This window comes from Chinchilla lanigera, unplaced genomic scaffold (genome assembly GCF_000276665.1).
Source record: "Chinchilla lanigera isolate Chin_1 unplaced genomic scaffold, ChiLan1.0 scaffold00152, whole genome shotgun sequence".
Taxonomy (NCBI): Eukaryota; Metazoa; Chordata; class Mammalia; order Rodentia; family Chinchillidae; genus Chinchilla; species Chinchilla lanigera.
The window spans coordinates 2,000,877-2,015,966 of record NW_004955553.1 but is presented as its reverse complement, the minus strand read 5'-3'; the positions used below and the strand labels follow the sequence as shown (position 1 = coordinate 2,015,966).

The 15,090-nt window shown below is 51.0% G+C and overlaps 2 protein-coding genes across 10 annotated transcripts; one reads left to right on the top strand and one right to left on the bottom strand.

The window, feature by feature from the left end:
* The first annotated feature begins 1,757 nt into the window (after window positions 1–1,757).
* Window positions 1,758–4,418, top strand: Nt5c (5', 3'-nucleotidase, cytosolic). Of its 3 annotated transcripts, none has more exons than XM_013508652.1 (5): window positions 1,758–1,834; window positions 3,302–3,402; window positions 3,490–3,550; window positions 3,835–3,988; window positions 4,073–4,417. In XM_013508652.1, exons 1-5 carry the CDS (start codon window positions 1,811–1,813, stop codon window positions 4,225–4,227), a joined length of 495 nt encoding a protein of 164 aa, XP_013364106.1. In that variant the 5' UTR covers window positions 1,758–1,810; the 3' UTR covers window positions 4,228–4,417. The 3 variants fall into 3 exon arrangements, with proteins under 3 accessions (XP_013364106.1, XP_013364104.1, XP_013364105.1); XM_013508650.1 differs by lacking the exon at window positions 1,758–1,834 and adding an exon at window positions 2,136–2,700 and having other exon boundaries at window positions 4,073–4,418; XM_013508651.1 differs by lacking the exon at window positions 1,758–1,834 and adding an exon at window positions 2,380–2,700 and having other exon boundaries at window positions 3,874–3,988; window positions 4,073–4,418.
* A 929-nt stretch (window positions 4,419–5,347) lies between these two features.
* On the bottom strand, window positions 5,348–13,331 carry Armc7 (armadillo repeat containing 7). Of its 7 annotated transcripts, none has more exons than XM_005412273.2 (4): window positions 12,969–13,331; window positions 12,732–12,875; window positions 10,904–10,990; window positions 5,348–6,313 (listed from the first exon to the last, which is right to left on the bottom strand). In XM_005412273.2, exons 1-4 carry the CDS (start codon window positions 13,057–13,059, stop codon window positions 5,952–5,954), a joined length of 684 nt encoding a protein of 227 aa, XP_005412330.1. In that variant the 5' UTR covers window positions 13,060–13,331; the 3' UTR covers window positions 5,348–5,951. The 7 variants fall into 7 exon arrangements, 4 of the variants coding, with proteins under 4 accessions (XP_005412330.1, XP_005412332.1, XP_013364102.1 ...); XM_013508648.1 differs by having other exon boundaries at window positions 6,083–6,313; window positions 10,908–10,990; XR_001232287.1 differs by lacking the exon at window positions 10,904–10,990 and adding an exon at window positions 11,636–11,728 and having other exon boundaries at window positions 6,226–6,313.
* Between the last annotated feature and the right edge of the window lie 1,759 nt (window positions 13,332–15,090).

The window sequence follows — 15,090 nt, the reverse complement described above, 5'->3', positions numbered from 1 at the left end:
TCAGTAGTAGCACACGTGCTTAGCCTGAGAAGCTCTCAGTTCCTCTCCTGAACCCAAAGTGAGTCTATCTCCATACTCCTGAGGTCCTTCTCAATGTAGGTGTTCAAAGAGGAGGACTGCACAAATGTCCACCAACTGATGAATGAATAAAGAAGATACAGGGGCTGGGGATCTAGCTCAGTGGCATAAGTGCCTGCCTGGTAAGCGCAAGGTCGTGAGTTCGATCCCCGGTACCGCAAAAAAAGAAAAAAAAAGATACAGTTCTTTTATACAATGGAGTGCTACTCAGCCATAAAGAAGGACAAACGAGACATTTCTAGGTAAAGGAGAACATACCCTTAAGTAAGTAGGACACATGTATAAATACAGTTTTTTTGGTGTGAGGAACTGAAAGTGTACATAAGGATGAAAATGTATAATAGATATTGTGAAATAGGAAGTAAAGCTGAGGCGTCCACAAAAGGAATGTCTCTGGTTTGTGTCACAACTTCATATTTGGCTTTAATTTTTTTAAGATAGGGTCTTACTGTTTTGCCCAGGCTGGCCTCAAACTCAGCAGTCCTCCTGCCTCAGCCTCCTGAGTGCTGGGATTACAAGGTATGCACTACCGAGCGTGGCCTTTAATTTTTTATTGTATAAAGATATATAAGCACTTTATTAAAATGAAAGGTGTTCTAGGCAAGGGGACAGTGCAACCAGTAATTTTATTACTATTTTAGGAACCTGAAACGTTTTTTAGAGGATGTTTCTAGACTTAGGAAACTTTGGGTCTGAAAAGTGAAGTTGTGATTTTAAAGTGGCAGTGGTAATTTTGATGACTATTAAAAGTGACCCAGAAGGTGGCCAGGTGTGGTGCTGCATGCCTGTAATCCCAGCACTACGGGAAGTGAGGCTGGAAGATGGCAAGTTTGAGCACAGCCTGGGTAACCAAGCGAGACCCTGTCTCAAAAAAGTCTAGGGATGTGCAAAGGCCCTGGGTTCAATCTCCAATACCAGGGGAAAAAGAAAAATCTTCCCCAAAGGTAAAATATCATGGCAGTTGGACCTTTGACTCTGTGTGACTTCACTTCCCTAGTAACAGAGGGAAACAAAACAGTTGGAAACTTAGTATATATGGCTTATGCAGATGTCATCTTGCACAGTCTGCCACGTGGCTCACCTTAGAATGAGGTGTCAGGCTCCCCTTGGGATGTTTCTGTTCCAGCCGCTCAGGTTCCTAAGCTAGATTCGTGCTACTGACCAAAGGAGACCATGCATTTTGGGGAAAAGGAAAAAAGGGTTTATTCAAAGCCGGCGCCAAGGAGATGAAGGGCCCATTTGCCTCAAATCACAATCTTCTCACACTGAGTGTCAGGAGCTTTAGGGTCAGAGGGGAGGGGCAGCGCAGAGACAACGCAGATCTCCACTTGCTCTATCACTGAAGCCATCTTCAGCTAATCTTTCTTCTTTCTCCGGAGGCCGGCATCTGCGTATTCTGTCACTTTTGGGCTGAGGAGAGGAGAAGGTATTGGGTATGTGCTCAGCAGGGGGTCGTTTGGAGAAGTTGCTTATCTCTAAAATTTAAAAAAAAAGCAACTAACCTTTAAAGTTGCGCGCTGGTTACGCTTCTGCCACACCGGTTTGGGAGTAGGGTGGCCAGATGGCGAACAACAGACGTCACTATAGTCTTCAGGTAAATAGATTTGGATGTAGTCTGAAAACGTGAAGTCAGCAAAATTTCCAACTGTTCAGCATTTTCGGGGTGAGGGAAGCAGAAGCTTCTGATCCGACGCGAGCTTCGGAGGCAGGCAGTCCTGATTCCTGGAGCTGGATGGAAATCGCCTTTCCAATTAAAGTAGGTGCGCCCAGGCTTCCAAGCAACGCTGGTTTATGTATCAGTCTCCGCACATGTGCTGCCGAGAGAGCGCAGCATCGGTCTCTGGAGCTTGACTCACAAGCCCAGTGGTCTTCCGTAGATCTGTTCGTTTCATTAACTGAGGGCCCCCGATTCGGGAGGTGGTTGGCGCCTTCTTCAAACAGCAGGAGCTCTGGTTCCTGTCTCGCTCCAGCCTCAGCAAGCCGGAAGGGCAGAGCTCACCGTGGCCCCGGTCTGCAGAGATGGATTCTAAGACGCGGAGCCAGCCCTACAGGTTTGAGGAACTGACTCCTTGGATGTTCCCCAGCATATTAGATCTCCCCTTGTAAGGTCTGCCCCTAGTAACAATGTGGGGTGAGGAGAGGGTACATCTGCTGTGGGTACACAGGTGATTCCCGACGATCACAAAAATTAGCACCTTAACCCGCCCGGGATCTCCCGCAGGGTCCTTAGAAGGCTTCGCGCACGCGCAGATTGGAAGACCTCCGCCCGGCGTCGGGGGCGTTCCCCCGGTGCTCTATGCAAATTAGCCGCGGTAGAGCTCCGCCCACCTGCCGCGGCTCCGGAAGTGGCCGGTCCCCGCGCGCGGGCCCCACGTCGCGCGCCGCCATACGCGCTTTCGTACGGCTCACGCCTGGCAGCTCGAGACCCCCGGGACTCCCGCGGCCATGGCGTCGCGGCCAGTGCGCGTGCTGGTGGACATGGACGGCGTGCTGGCGGACTTCGAGGCCGGCCTCCTGCGGGGCTTCCGCCGCCGCTTCCCCGAGGAGCCGCACGTGCCGCTGGAGCAGCGCCGGGGCTTCCTTGCCCGCGAGCAGTACCGTGCCCTGCGGCCCGACCTCGCGGTAGGAGACCGGAGCCCCTCCGTGGGCAGGAGCGGCCGGGCTCCTTTCCGGGGACACCCCTTTCCGTTTGAAATGAGCAAAACACGCCCCGGTACAGGTAGTTGAACCCAGTCTCTTTTTAATTTTTTTATCTTGAGACAGAACCCCGCCAGGTGGCCCAGGCTGGGTTCGATCTTGCAGTCATCCTTAGCTTCCCAGAGTGCCGGGGTTGCAGGGTGCGCCACCACGCTTGGCTAATACCCACTTCTTCTTCATTTTTTTTTTTTTTGGTCTTTTTGAGACAGGGTTTCGCTATGCAGTGCAGGCTGGTCTTTAATTCCTTTTGTAACCCAGGCTGGCCTCGAACTCTCAACGATCCTCCTGCCTCAGCCTCCTGAGTGCTGGGATTACAGTCGTGCGCCACCACGCCTGGCTGTAACACCCACTGCTAAACCCACAGTTCACCCTGGGACCAGAAAATCTGATACAGAAATCCCCCTGTATCTCCCACCGCTCCAACATAATCCTCTTTCTCTGGGTCGGACCTGGACCGCTTATTGTGCGTCCTCGCCGGCGCGCCATCTGCTGGAGGCAGAGAGGAACCGAGAACTCTGTCTTGCAGGATAAAGTGGCCAGCGTGTATGAAGCCCCGGGCTTTTTTCTAGACTTAGACCCCATCCCGGGGGCCCTGGAAGCCATGCGGGAGATGAACGACATGCAAGAGTAAGGAGGATTGGGCGGGAGGGACGGCGACACGGGAGGGGGAGCGGCGGCGACACCACCTTTTCTCACTGGCACCCTTGTCTGCAGCACCGAAGTCTTTATCTGCACCAGCCCTCTGCTGAAGTACGACCACTGTGTGGGTGAGAAGGTACTGGCCGCCTGAGCAAATTAAACCTTTAAAAAAAAAAAAAAAACTTTCTTCATGTCATCCAGGGTGGCCTTTAAAACTTGCTTGTAGCCCAGGCTGGCTTCCAACTAGAGTCTCCTGCCTCAGCCTTCCAAGGGCTGGGATTACAAGAGTCCGTCACCATGCCTGGCTAGCTTTCTAAATCATTATTTTAAAGATAAATCACACTGAAACAGATAGTGAAGGCTGAGGAGAGGAACTGATGTTCAAACACTCATACCCCTGCTCACTGCCCGTGAATTCAGGGTCTTCAGGCTGCGCTGACACTGCTGTCTCCTACACAGTACCGCTGGGTGGAGCGGCACCTCGGGCCCCAGTTTGTGGAGCGCATTATCCTGACGAGGGACAAGACCATGGTCCTGGGGGACCTCCTCATCGATGACAAGGACAGCATTCAAGGTGGGAGCTGTTACCCACGTGGTCTGCCCCGATTAGAGTGAGTATAAGCAGCCAGCTGACATGCCCACCGCTTTCCTGTGCCAGGCCTGGAGCAGGCGCCACACTGGGAGCACATCTTGTTCACCTGCTGCCACAATCAGCACCTAGCCCTGCCCCCCACGAAGAGACGGCTGCTCTCCTGGAGTGACAGCTGGAGGGACATCATAGACAGCAAGCGGGGAGCTGTGCAGCAGGCATGAGCAGACCTGCAGTGGACGGCGCTGACCGGGCAGGGGCCGGGTCACCCCTGCAGGGCAGGACAGGACAGACTCCCCCAGAGCACAGGCCCAGCCCCCGGTACCTCCCGCCAAGGTCCCCTAGCATGGCCGGCACGGAATTAGTGACAAATATCCTGCAAGACCATTTTAATAAAAAACTTGAGCTCTCTGGTCTTGAAGTCCTTTTATTTGGGAAAAGAGAGACAGAAGCCCCTTCTTTGTCTTAGCCCAGTGGCTTCTTCCCGCGTCAGGTCAGTGTTCCTCTAGCATGGCCTTTTGGCCACTATGGGGTCAAGCTTAAGGGCAGGTAGAGCCCACTCTTCCTGAACCACAAGTTCCTGTCAGGCACCTTTCTGCGGCCCAATGCACATGCACTGCGGACACCAGGCTGCACCCTTGTAAATGCCTCGTCTCTGGGAGCATCTCTTTCCCCTGCATCCCTGCAGCCTTCAACATCTAGGAGTAGGATGCCCTCTCATCTGTGATAGCAGGAGGGCAGCCAGGCTTCCATTCATGTCTGTGTGGTGTTTACAGCTCAAGGGATCCCATCTTTTACATTTGAGACAGGGTCTTGCTATGTAGCCCAGGCTGGCCTCAAACTCACACCGATCCTCCTGCTTCAGCTTCCCAAGTGCTGGGATTACAGGTATGTGTCACCATGCCTGGCTAAGGGTTCCTGCCTTTTTCTGATCTATCATCACCTCCAGGGCCTTGGTCTTAATGCCTGGTGGCCAAGTTAACAGTCACTAGGCTGTCACTCAAGCATGGGGACCACATCTTCATCTTGGGAGCTCTTATGTGGGACCTGGCTGATAGTAGGGCTGTGTGGACAGTTAATCCTAGGTGGCGGCTGGCTGCATCAGCATATCCATGTGCAGCCTGCAGACCTGAGGCAGGGGTCTCCATCCTCCACAGACCTGGAAAGGCATGACACTTTCCCTGCTTCCTGATCCCAGGGTGCTTGCTTCCTACCTCCTAGCACTGGGGATTCAACCCAGGAGCTTTGCAGTGCTCTACATCTGGGCTTTTTTTTTTTTTGGTCTTTCGAGACAGGGTTACGCTATGCAGTTTAGGCTGGCTTTGAGCTCACTTTATAGCCCAGGTTGGCCTCGAACTCCAGTGATCCTCCTGCCTCAGCTTCCTGAGTGCTAGGATTACAGGCGTGCTCCACCATGCCCGACTTGGGCCTTCATTTTTGTGATAGGGTTTTGCTGTGTTGCTTGGGTTGGGCTCAAACTTGTGATCCTCCTGCCGCAGCCTCCTGGACTGCTGAATTACAGGTGTATGTCAGTGTGGTTTTAATTTTTTTGTGGTGCTTGGGACTGAACCCAGGGCCTCTCAGAATGACTCTGGATATTGCTGTTGGGGGTGATCCCTTATTTGCTCAGGTGCAGGCAACTCTCCTAAGCCAGAAAGCAGCTGCTGCTTACATGGTATGTGCCGGAGAGTGGCAGTGGGTCGGTCCTTGGGGGTGCCAGCATGGAAGTGGCACCAGCTTCAGCTTGTGCCTCTCTGTGCCTTGAGGTCTGGCCTCCCCACTCCTAATGCCTTTTCATCCGAGCGTGAGTACCTGTTGCACTGAACCATATCAGCTTCAACATGCTGAGCAGGCAGCGCTACGGTGGACTGTGCTCGTCTGCTGCCTGCGCCCCCACCAGGACTCGGTCTGCAGAGTAAAGGTGCTGGGGCCTTGGGGCCCCCTTGGATCAGGGCTGCTGGGGGGCTTCAGTCTTTGGCAGGGGGATACCCAGGGCAGAGTGGGCCTGCCGGCTGCGGGCTTCGGCCACCTGGGTTGGGGAGCAGTAGTCCTCCAGGAAGATTTGGGCCAGGTTCCGGAGCCTTACGTTGGCTGAGAGAGAGAAGCGCAGCATGCACTGGACCACGGGCAAGGAGGCGAGTTCAGGGTGGGAGGCGGCACCTGGCGGGCTCAGGTACATGAGCGTGGTGACAGCCGACAACACGGTCTCCTCGTTGGGACTGGACAGGCAGTTGGTGATGAGCGGGATGCCACCCACCTGCAGAATGTGCTCCCTGTTGGCCCTGTCTGCACACAGGTTGCAGAGGCCCCCTGGGGGAGAACAGGGATGAGTCTGGGTCCAGCACCAGGCTTCCTGCCCCTCCCCCTAGCCTCCAGCGAGTCCCGGGGGGGACCCAGGACTGTGAGAAGTTGGCTGGTGACAAGGGACACAAAGGCCACTTGAGTTTGCAACCCTCTCAAGGCCTGAGGTCACCCAGCCTTTCGGAAGTGTATAGACCCTCTTCCCTCTCGGCAAGGGCAGGACCCTCTTCCCTCTCGGCAAGGGCAGGGGCTGCTCCTGCTCCCTTCCTTTCTTTGTCACTCTGTCTCTCTCCCCCTCCCTCCCTTCCCTTTGTTCCTTCCTTCCTTTTTGAGACAGTGGCTTTGACCGGGCAGTGGCAGCAATCTTAAAGAATTTAAAAATTCACTGAAATGGCACTAAGGATATATGTGCTCTACTGTAGGTTGACTGTGGTACAATTATAAAACTGGCTACAAAATGAATGGTAGAACAAGTTCTGACTGGCTAATGGATGTGCTCTGGACAGAATAAAGACAGCACTAGAACAAGCAGGCCCAGCCCTTCTATGAGGGAAGCCATGGAAACGCCACATACAGCCAGAGCCTGGGTGAGGCCAGGAAGCGACCTTGGGTTGCACAGGCAGTGGCCCGTTCGTGCTGGGAGGGACAAGCTGGCCTACAACGGCAGGTCTAAGGACTGTCCCAAGGATTAAATGCTGCTCAAGATGGCATTCTCAGCACTTGACATCTGGTGGCTGGGCCAGCCCTTGTCAGGTGGCCTGAGACATTACTACACTTGAGGACCCGCCTGCCCCGGGGCACTGGGTGTATGCAGCCCAGGGTCAGATTTTCAGTGGGGCTTAGGATAGTGGCATGCATTTGTAGTTTCAGCTACTCAGGAGGCTGAGGCAGGAGAATTGAGTGATCCCAGATGGTGGCCAACATGGGCAACACAGCAAAGACTCCTGCCTCACAAATAAGCTGGGTGGGGTGGCACACATCTGTAGTCCCAGCACTTGGGAGGCTGAGGGAGGGGGATCGCTGGAAGTTTTCACCCAGTCTGAACTATACAGCAAGACCCTATCTCAAAAAAACAACACACTAAAATAAACAAGGCCTGGGGATGTGGCTCCGTGGTAGAGCTCTTGTCTTGCATGCAGAGGACCCTGGGTTTGATCACCAGCACCACAGAAAACAAAGCAAAAAAACTTGCAACAACAAAATTCTATCGGGGGCTGTGTCTTTGGATTTTAATATCTTGAAAATTGTTTCTTTTAAAAATCTGAGGTTGAGACACAGAAGAGTAAGTCACAATTTATTAGGCATGGGCCCAAGTGGAGAATATACATACAGTATATGCATGTGCTCATATCTGTAAAACACTACAAGTAGAACACTTGTCCTGTTAGTCTGTTCTTTTGTTATGACATTTGTTCTACCTTTTTTCCCATAAAATTAAAAAAACCAAACTAAGGAAAGAAGTAATAGGAGGCAGGGAACAGGGTGGCAGGATAGGAAGGGAGAGACGTCTCAGAAATACCCTGTAACATAGTTGTTTGAGATGGGGTCTTACTACATTGCCCAGGCTGGCCTCGAATTCCTGGACTCAAGGAAGCCTCCTGTCTCAAAAGAATAAAATAAAGGCTTCATGGGTTCTCTTACTACCTTTTTATTTTAAAAGATTGGGTCTCACTATGTAGTTCAGGCTGGCTTTGAACTCACTAAGTAGGCCACGCTGGCCTCAATCTTGGTGATCCTTTGCCTCAGCCTCTTGCATACTGGGATTACAGGTGTCACCACCATGCCAAGCTTTTCCTACTTCTGACCCAAATATTTCACTTCTAGAAACCTACTCTATAGATAAACTCCTGCAAGTGCAAAATGACGTACAAACAAGGCAGTCTGCTGTGAAAGTAAAGAAAGAACCCAAATGCCTGTGCCCCAGGGGCTGGCACAACATGGGCATAATGTGCCATGGATATTAAAGTGTGAGGGAGCACTTTACCAATGGGTGTGAGAGGCATGACAAGATATGTTGCTATATTAATTTTGTTTTGTTTTGTTTTGTTTTTGTTTTTCTCCGGTACCAGGAAATGAACTCATGACCTTGCGCTTGCCAGGCAGGCCCTTTGCCGCTGAGCTAAATCCCCAGCCCCTTAATTCATGTTTTTAAAGAATACAGAAGGCCAGGCATGATGGCACATGCCTGTAATCCCGGCACTCAGGAGGCTGAGGAAGGAGAATCACTTTGAGTTCGAGGCCCACTCTGAACTACACAGCGAGACCCTGTCTCAAAGTCGCCCCCCTGCAAAGAATATGGAAATTACTTCACCTATAGGAGATAGGCACATATTTGTTTATAAATTCCGAAAATATCTCTGGAGAACATATAAGCAACTAGTAATAGTAGTTTCCTCTACAAAAGGCTACCGGGGGTGGGGGCGGAGGGTATGGCTCTGTGGTAAGCACTTGTCCAGCATGTAAGTGGCCCAGGGTGCACTGCCCAGCAACAAAAGAAAAGAAAGGGCAGGTGAAGGAGAGCTACTGATCACTCATGCATCTTTCTGAATTTTATACCATGCAAATCAATTACACAGTCGCTTTTTTGAGAGTCTGTATGCAGAGACAGAATCAAAGCCTTCACACTAGGCTACACCCCCAATCCTTTTTCCATTTTTTTTTAAGACAGGGTCTCCATACCAGGTCTCCCATCTATTTGTATATATATGTATGTATGTATGAATGTTTGCATTTATGGTTTTTGAGATAGAGTCTCCCTATGCAGTTCAGGCTAGCCTTGAGTTCACTATGTAGCCCAGGCTGGTCTCAAATTCAGAGTGATCCTCCTACCTCAGCCTCCCAAGTGCTGGGATTATAGGCGTGCACCACTACGCCCAGCTTCCAGTCTGAGTTTGAGGCAGGGTCTCACTGAGTTGCTGAATTGCCCAGGCTGGGCTCAAATTTGTAATAGTCTTGGCTCAGCCCCCGAGCATGCCAGGATTACAGGTGTGCACCAGCATGCCTGGCCACATTCTCATAAATTAATAAAGTGTGTACATGTATACACACACACATACACCCACCCTGCTTGTGCCTTGAGCCACAGGGAGGAGGAATCTATCTCTGCAGCTGCCGAAGCGAGCACAAGCTTGTGCAATCTTTTTAAAGCAAAACAATGTGTGACCCCAGGAGCCGGAGTGGTACAAAGGGACAGGGAGCCCCAGACACAGTGATGCAGCAAGGACTCTGTCTGTGCCGGGCAGATCCAGTGAGAATCCCAGTTCTGCCACTGAGAACCTAGGGGACCAGGCAAAGCAACTCAATTTCCCCAACAGTGAAACGTCAGGGAGAACTGTCCAATGCGATTAGGATTCCTGGCTGGCACACTACCTATGGACCAAGCGTGCGCCTGTTTCCCGCCCAGAGGCTGCCACCAAGCCACTCCAGGAACCCCGCATACAAAAGTGGGTCTGAAGTGAGAAGGCAAGTGCCCGTGTGACCAGCACTCAGGCGAGCCACAGCAGGCCCGTCTCTGTCCAGTCCACTCCTCCCTCTGAAGTGCACAGCTCGCTGGTGACACTGAGGTACTTCCCATGTTCAGCATCATTCACTCAACATTACATCTGAAAGATCACTACGCGTGGCTGGATGCTTGTTTTGCTGCAAAGCAGTACAAACAGCCCATGGTGTGGGTAGCTACTGTTGACTTTCTGTGCACATGCGTGGATGTGCATGTCCTCAGCCCTTGGAACGGAACTGGGGCTCACAGAGTGTGCCTGGCTTCCATTTTACAAAATGCTCTTTTCCAGAGGCTGCTGAGGGCTTGTGTACTAGTCCTTACCTAAGCACCACTACCATCTGGTGGCAGCGATGTGTATTGCAGGAAATAGAACAGAAGTTGCTTAATTCCTGCTTTAGTAACAAAAGTGACATGGAAACAAAACAATAACTGACAAGGATTCTGTGATATCCTAGGATTCACTGAGTTCTCTTGAGAACAAAGAATTCTCTCGATTCTTTTTGAGACATGGTCTTGCTATGCAGTTCAGGCTGGCCTTGAGCTCACTTTGTAGCCCAAGCTGGCCTTGACCTCATGGTGATCCTCCTGCCTCAGCCTACCAAGTACTGGGATTACAAGTGTCTGCCACCATGCCCAGCTGGTATTTTTAATTTAAGCATCAGTTTAGGTATTTTTATTCATTCAACAAGAACTTCCTGAGATCCTAGTTTTATATTTGGTTCCCTATAACTCACCAAACTTCTCATCCAGTCTCCCAATCTAGGGCATCTCTGGCCTGACTGTAGCTGCCTCCCAGTGGCAGTTCCTCTATGACACTGATCAATGTGGCCGTGGGCTGTGGGCACTACTTGGAGCAGCAGGGATGACTGCCCACCAGAAGTCACTCACAGATGTGGCGGAGGAAGACACGTGCAGCAAAACAACAAGGGAAGACTATGCCTGGGAGTCTAAGCCTGAGTTCTGCCAGCTGGGTGCCCTGGATAGAGAATTTAGATTGCGGATGACTAGGGAAAAATCCTGGCTCCAGTTATCACTACCAAGTGTGAACCTCCAGCAGTGGATTTAACCTCCCTAAGTATGTAAAAGAGGGTTAGTAATACCTGCCTTGCCCGTGGTGACAGATTCAGATCTTGTGGGCAGTGCAGGTCCGAGGTGGGCTGCAGTGGTGCATGGTGGTGTCAGAGCAGCTGTCCAGAAAAGGCAGCATTTACTGTAAGAGTGCGCAGCAGAAGCCTGGACCCTGAGAGTAGTAAAGGCAGCCAGATGCATAGGCAAAGGGTAAATAAATCAGAGTAAGTGGGCAAATCCTCAAAAGGTCAAATTGGACCTGGGCATGGCAGTGTCGGGCCCATAATCCCAGCACTCTGGGAGGCTGAGGCAAGAGGATTACAAGTTCAAATCCAGTCTGGGCTACCTGGCAAGACCCTGTCTTTATTTATTTTTTTTAAATTTTTTTTGTCCTTTTGAGATAGGGTCTTACTATGCAGTTCAGGCTGGCCTTGAGCTCACTTTGTAGCCCAGACTGGTCTTGAACTTGCAATGATCCTCCTGCCTCAGCCTCCTGAGTGCTGGGATTACAGGTGTGCGCCACTAGCCGGGTGTGGTGGCACACACCTGTAATCCCAGCACTCGGGAAGCTGAGGCAGGAGGATCACTGCAAGTGTGAGGCCAACCTGGGGTACAAAGTGAGTTTAAGACCAGCATGAACTTTATAAAGTGAGACCCTGTCTCAAAAAGACAAAAAAAAACAAACCAAAAAAACCCCCCAAACAACCTGTTAGTTGTTGTGGGGGTGCGTGTAGGAGAACTCAGCAAAAAAAACCCTTGCAAACCTCCTGCTGCTTTCTGCAATGACTGATTCCAGGTCCTTCCTCAGGGCTGGAGTCATACTGACGGAGAGGTCTGCCAGGAGGTCACAGAAGAGCCTACACAGAGACATGAAGGGCAGCTTCTGTGTCTGAGTTTCCTTATCAGGAAAATAAGAGGTTAGAAATAAATTCCTTTCCAGCTTTCACTTCACAGCCCCAGGAATGAGGAACTTTTGTAGGAGCAGGAATAAGGTTAAGGGAATAAGCTTCCAGAATCCGATGGCTTTGGGTTTAAATCCCAGGGCAGACACTCTAAATCTCTGCTCAGGCCACTGCACCCTCCTAGGCCTCTCTCTCCCGCTCCTGAAAGTGGGTGTTGTAAGCACAGCTACCTTTACGGCAGTCTCCCCACCCAAGGAGACAAGACCGCGCCTCGCTCAAAGCAAGCGGGTGCTCCCTTAGCGCTAGCCAGTACTCTCAGGCGCCTAAACGTAACCGCACCAGCTCGGTGAAGACAGCTGCTATAGGCTGTGCCTAATTTTTTAAAATGTTATTTTATTTATTGATTTACTTATTTAAATCACATTTTATTGGTGAAACTTTTTTTTTTTTTTTGGTCTTTTTGAGACAGGGTTTCGCTGTGCAGTTCAGGCTGGCTGTGAGCTCACTTTGTAGCCCAGGCTAGTCTCAAACTCGCAACGATCCTCCTGCCTCAGCCTCCCCAGTGCTGGGATTACAGGTGTGTGCCATCACACCCGGCGGCAAAACTTTATTTTAAGATAGGATCTCACTAAATTGCTAACTTGCCCAGGCTGGGCTCAAACTTTTGACCCTCCTGCCTCAGCTTCCAGAGTGCTGGGATTACAGCTGTGTGCTTGCTAATACAGCACTTGCCCAATAAACATCTGGCCTGTGACTAATTCAATATGTCTCAAGATCATGACACAGAAGTCCCAAGCTACAGATTAGCAGTCACCTTTGCCTCTCTTGAGTATTAAAATATTCAAGGGTAATCCCCAAACTCTCCTCTCAAACTGGTTTCAGATCCCTTTCCTACGGACTCATTTCAGACTCACTCATCTCAGCCCACGGGTATGCGGGGGGCTGGTCCTGCCCTTACCAATAGCAAATTCTACCAGGCTCTCATTGTCTTCCGACAGCGAATCGAGGAATAAATCCAGGACTTGCAGTTGCCGCAGATATTGGTAGTTGCTGGGGTCATAGGCGAAGTTGGCAAGATTGGCGAGGACTTGCTCCTTGGCGTCTGCAACGGGAGAGCGGCACTGGAGCAGGGTCCGGGCGGGGGTCGCGGCCGGGCCCCTGCGCGGTCCCCCGGCGCCCAGCCCGCGCCCCTCACCTTGGCTCTCTGTCTCCTGGAATTCGGTGACCAGCGCCTGCAGGTACCCGAGCCGTCCGATGTGGGGCTCCACCTTCGGCTTCTGGGCCATGGTCGGGTGGACAGTGGAAAGAGAAGGCGCGACAGCAGGGCAAGAACCTTACCTGGCCCTCACCTGACCCAGCAAGGACGGACGCGGCGGTAAACGGGTTCAGGCTCTGGTAAATCGCAGTTGGAAACGGGGTGTGCGGAACAGGGCAGGCGAGTTCCAGGATGCTGTAAGAGGTGGGCTCGAAAATCAAAATTAAGGGCCGGGCGTGGTGGCGCACGCCTGTAATCCCAGCACTCGAGAAGCAGAGGCAGGACTATCGTTGCGAGTTCGAGGCCAGCTTGGGCTACAAAGTGAGCTTAAGGTCAGCCTGAACTGCATAGCGAGGCCCTGTCTCAAAAAAAAAAAAAAAAAAAAGAAAATAAAAATTGAGGCACAGAGGACATCGACGCGGCTGTGAGCTCGAACAGGATGCCCGGGGGTGCTGATGCTCCAGCAGAGCCAGCCAACCACCTACGCCTCGAAGGCTCAGTTCCGGGCTCCAGCGGAAGTCGAGCTGGCCCCGCCCCTAAAGAGCGGAAGGGGCGGGGCTAGATTGGGGAGGAGGGAAGGACCATCGCTGAACTCCTCGGCGCGCATGCGTAGCGTGTTTCCCCGCTCTACCCTCTGGCCATGCGCCTAAAGAAGGCGGACGGTAGATGGCCTCAGAGCACAGAACAGTGGGGAGGCGCCAATGTAGAGCGCAGAAGCACTTGATGGAATTGGAGTGGGCAGCGTGGCTTCCTAGACCCTCTGGAGCGCGTCAACTCTGTAGACCCTGTGTTTTTCATTGGAAGAATCGGACAGAAGCACTTGGGCACAGAAACAAAGTTTTTATTCTTTTTTTTTTCCCTTTGGTATCGGGAATCCAACTCATGACCTTGCACATGCCAGGCAGGCGCTGTGCCGCTGAGCTGTATCCCTGGCCCCAAAGCTTTTATTCTTATGCTTGAGCACAAGGTGGAAAGTCGTGGAGGACAGGAACCCCAGGCTGACCCAAAGGACAAAGATATACAATACCATGCTATGGGATACATGTCTCATTACCATCTTGGCTCCACCTCAATGACTATGGATATATTTATTCCATAGCACCTAGAATTTGTCCTTTATCATCTGAGAAAATTCCTAATTGGGCTTTGGAACAGGGCACGTCCTTCCCCTGCATTAATAGACTTGGTCTTAGTGACTTTTTTTGTGCATGGCTGTGGCATCTTGGTATCCGCTGACCCCGCATAGTCTTTGAAGATTGAGCTGACTTCTTAGTCTCTTGTATTCCTTTAATTTAATAGCCTTGAAATGGATCCACTTCTTTTTTTGTTTTTGTTTAATTATCAGCATTTTGTTTTGTTCTTTATTGTTTTGTTTGTTTGTTTTTGAGACAGGGTCTCGCTATGCAGTTCAGGCTGGCCTTAAGCTCACTTTGTAGCCCAGGCTGGCCTCGAACTCACAATGATCCTCCTGCCTCAGCCTCCCAAGTGCTGGGATTACAGGCATGCGTCACCATGCCTGGCTGCTTGTTTTGTTTTTTGGAGACAGGGTCTCACTATGTAGTTTAGGCTGGTCCTGAACTCACTATGTAGTCTAGGCTGGCCTTGAACTTATCGGGAATCCTCCTGCCTCAGCCTCCCAAGTGCTAGGATTATAAGCAGGTGCCACACCACCCCTGGTGTGGTGCACTTCTTTAAAAAAAAAATTGGTACATTTTAGATATACAGAGTGATAACATTCATCATAGGGAATTTGTACCTATACATGGTGTATCTTGCTTCTTTTTTCCCATTCCCCTCCCTTCCCTTCAACAATTCTTCCCCTCTTTATTTACAAAAGCTTTGTTTCTATTTTTCCTTCTGTCTTTTTTGTCCCTTCTTTCTTTTACCCTCCTGTCTTCTTTCGTTTCTCTTTTTTCCCCTCCAGTCAGATTTTATTGGTACATTTCTCTTTTCTTAAGAGTAGGAAAATTTATTGGAGAAAAGGAATAGGGAATAGGAATAGCTCCTGTGAGACTGGAGGGGTCCCAAATGGGTTGCCCCCTTCTCATTTGAACATATTCTT

Coding starts and splice junctions, on each gene's coding strand:
- Nt5c (XM_013508650.1), top strand. CDS start 2,524: ATGGCGTCGCGGCCAGTGCGCGTGCTGGTGGACATGGACGGCGTGCTG. Junction 3,403..3,489: donor GAGATGAACGACATGCAAGA/GTAAGGAGGATT, acceptor CCTTGTCTGCAG/CACCGAAGTCTTTATCTGCA. Junction 3,551..3,834: donor ACCACTGTGTGGGTGAGAAG/GTACTGGCCGCC, acceptor CCGTGAATTCAG/GGTCTTCAGGCTGCGCTGAC.
- Armc7 (XM_005412273.2), bottom strand. CDS start 13,059: ATGGCCCAGAAGCCGAAGGTGGAGCCCCACATCGGACGGCTCGGGTAC. Junction 12,876..12,968: donor CCAGGAGACAGAGAGCCAAG/GTGAGGGGCGCG, acceptor CTCCCGTTGCAG/ACGCCAAGGAGCAAGTCCTC. Junction 10,991..12,731: donor CCTGGTAGAATTTGCTATTG/GTAAGGGCAGGA, acceptor TTTTCTGGACAG/CTGCTCTGACACCACCATGC.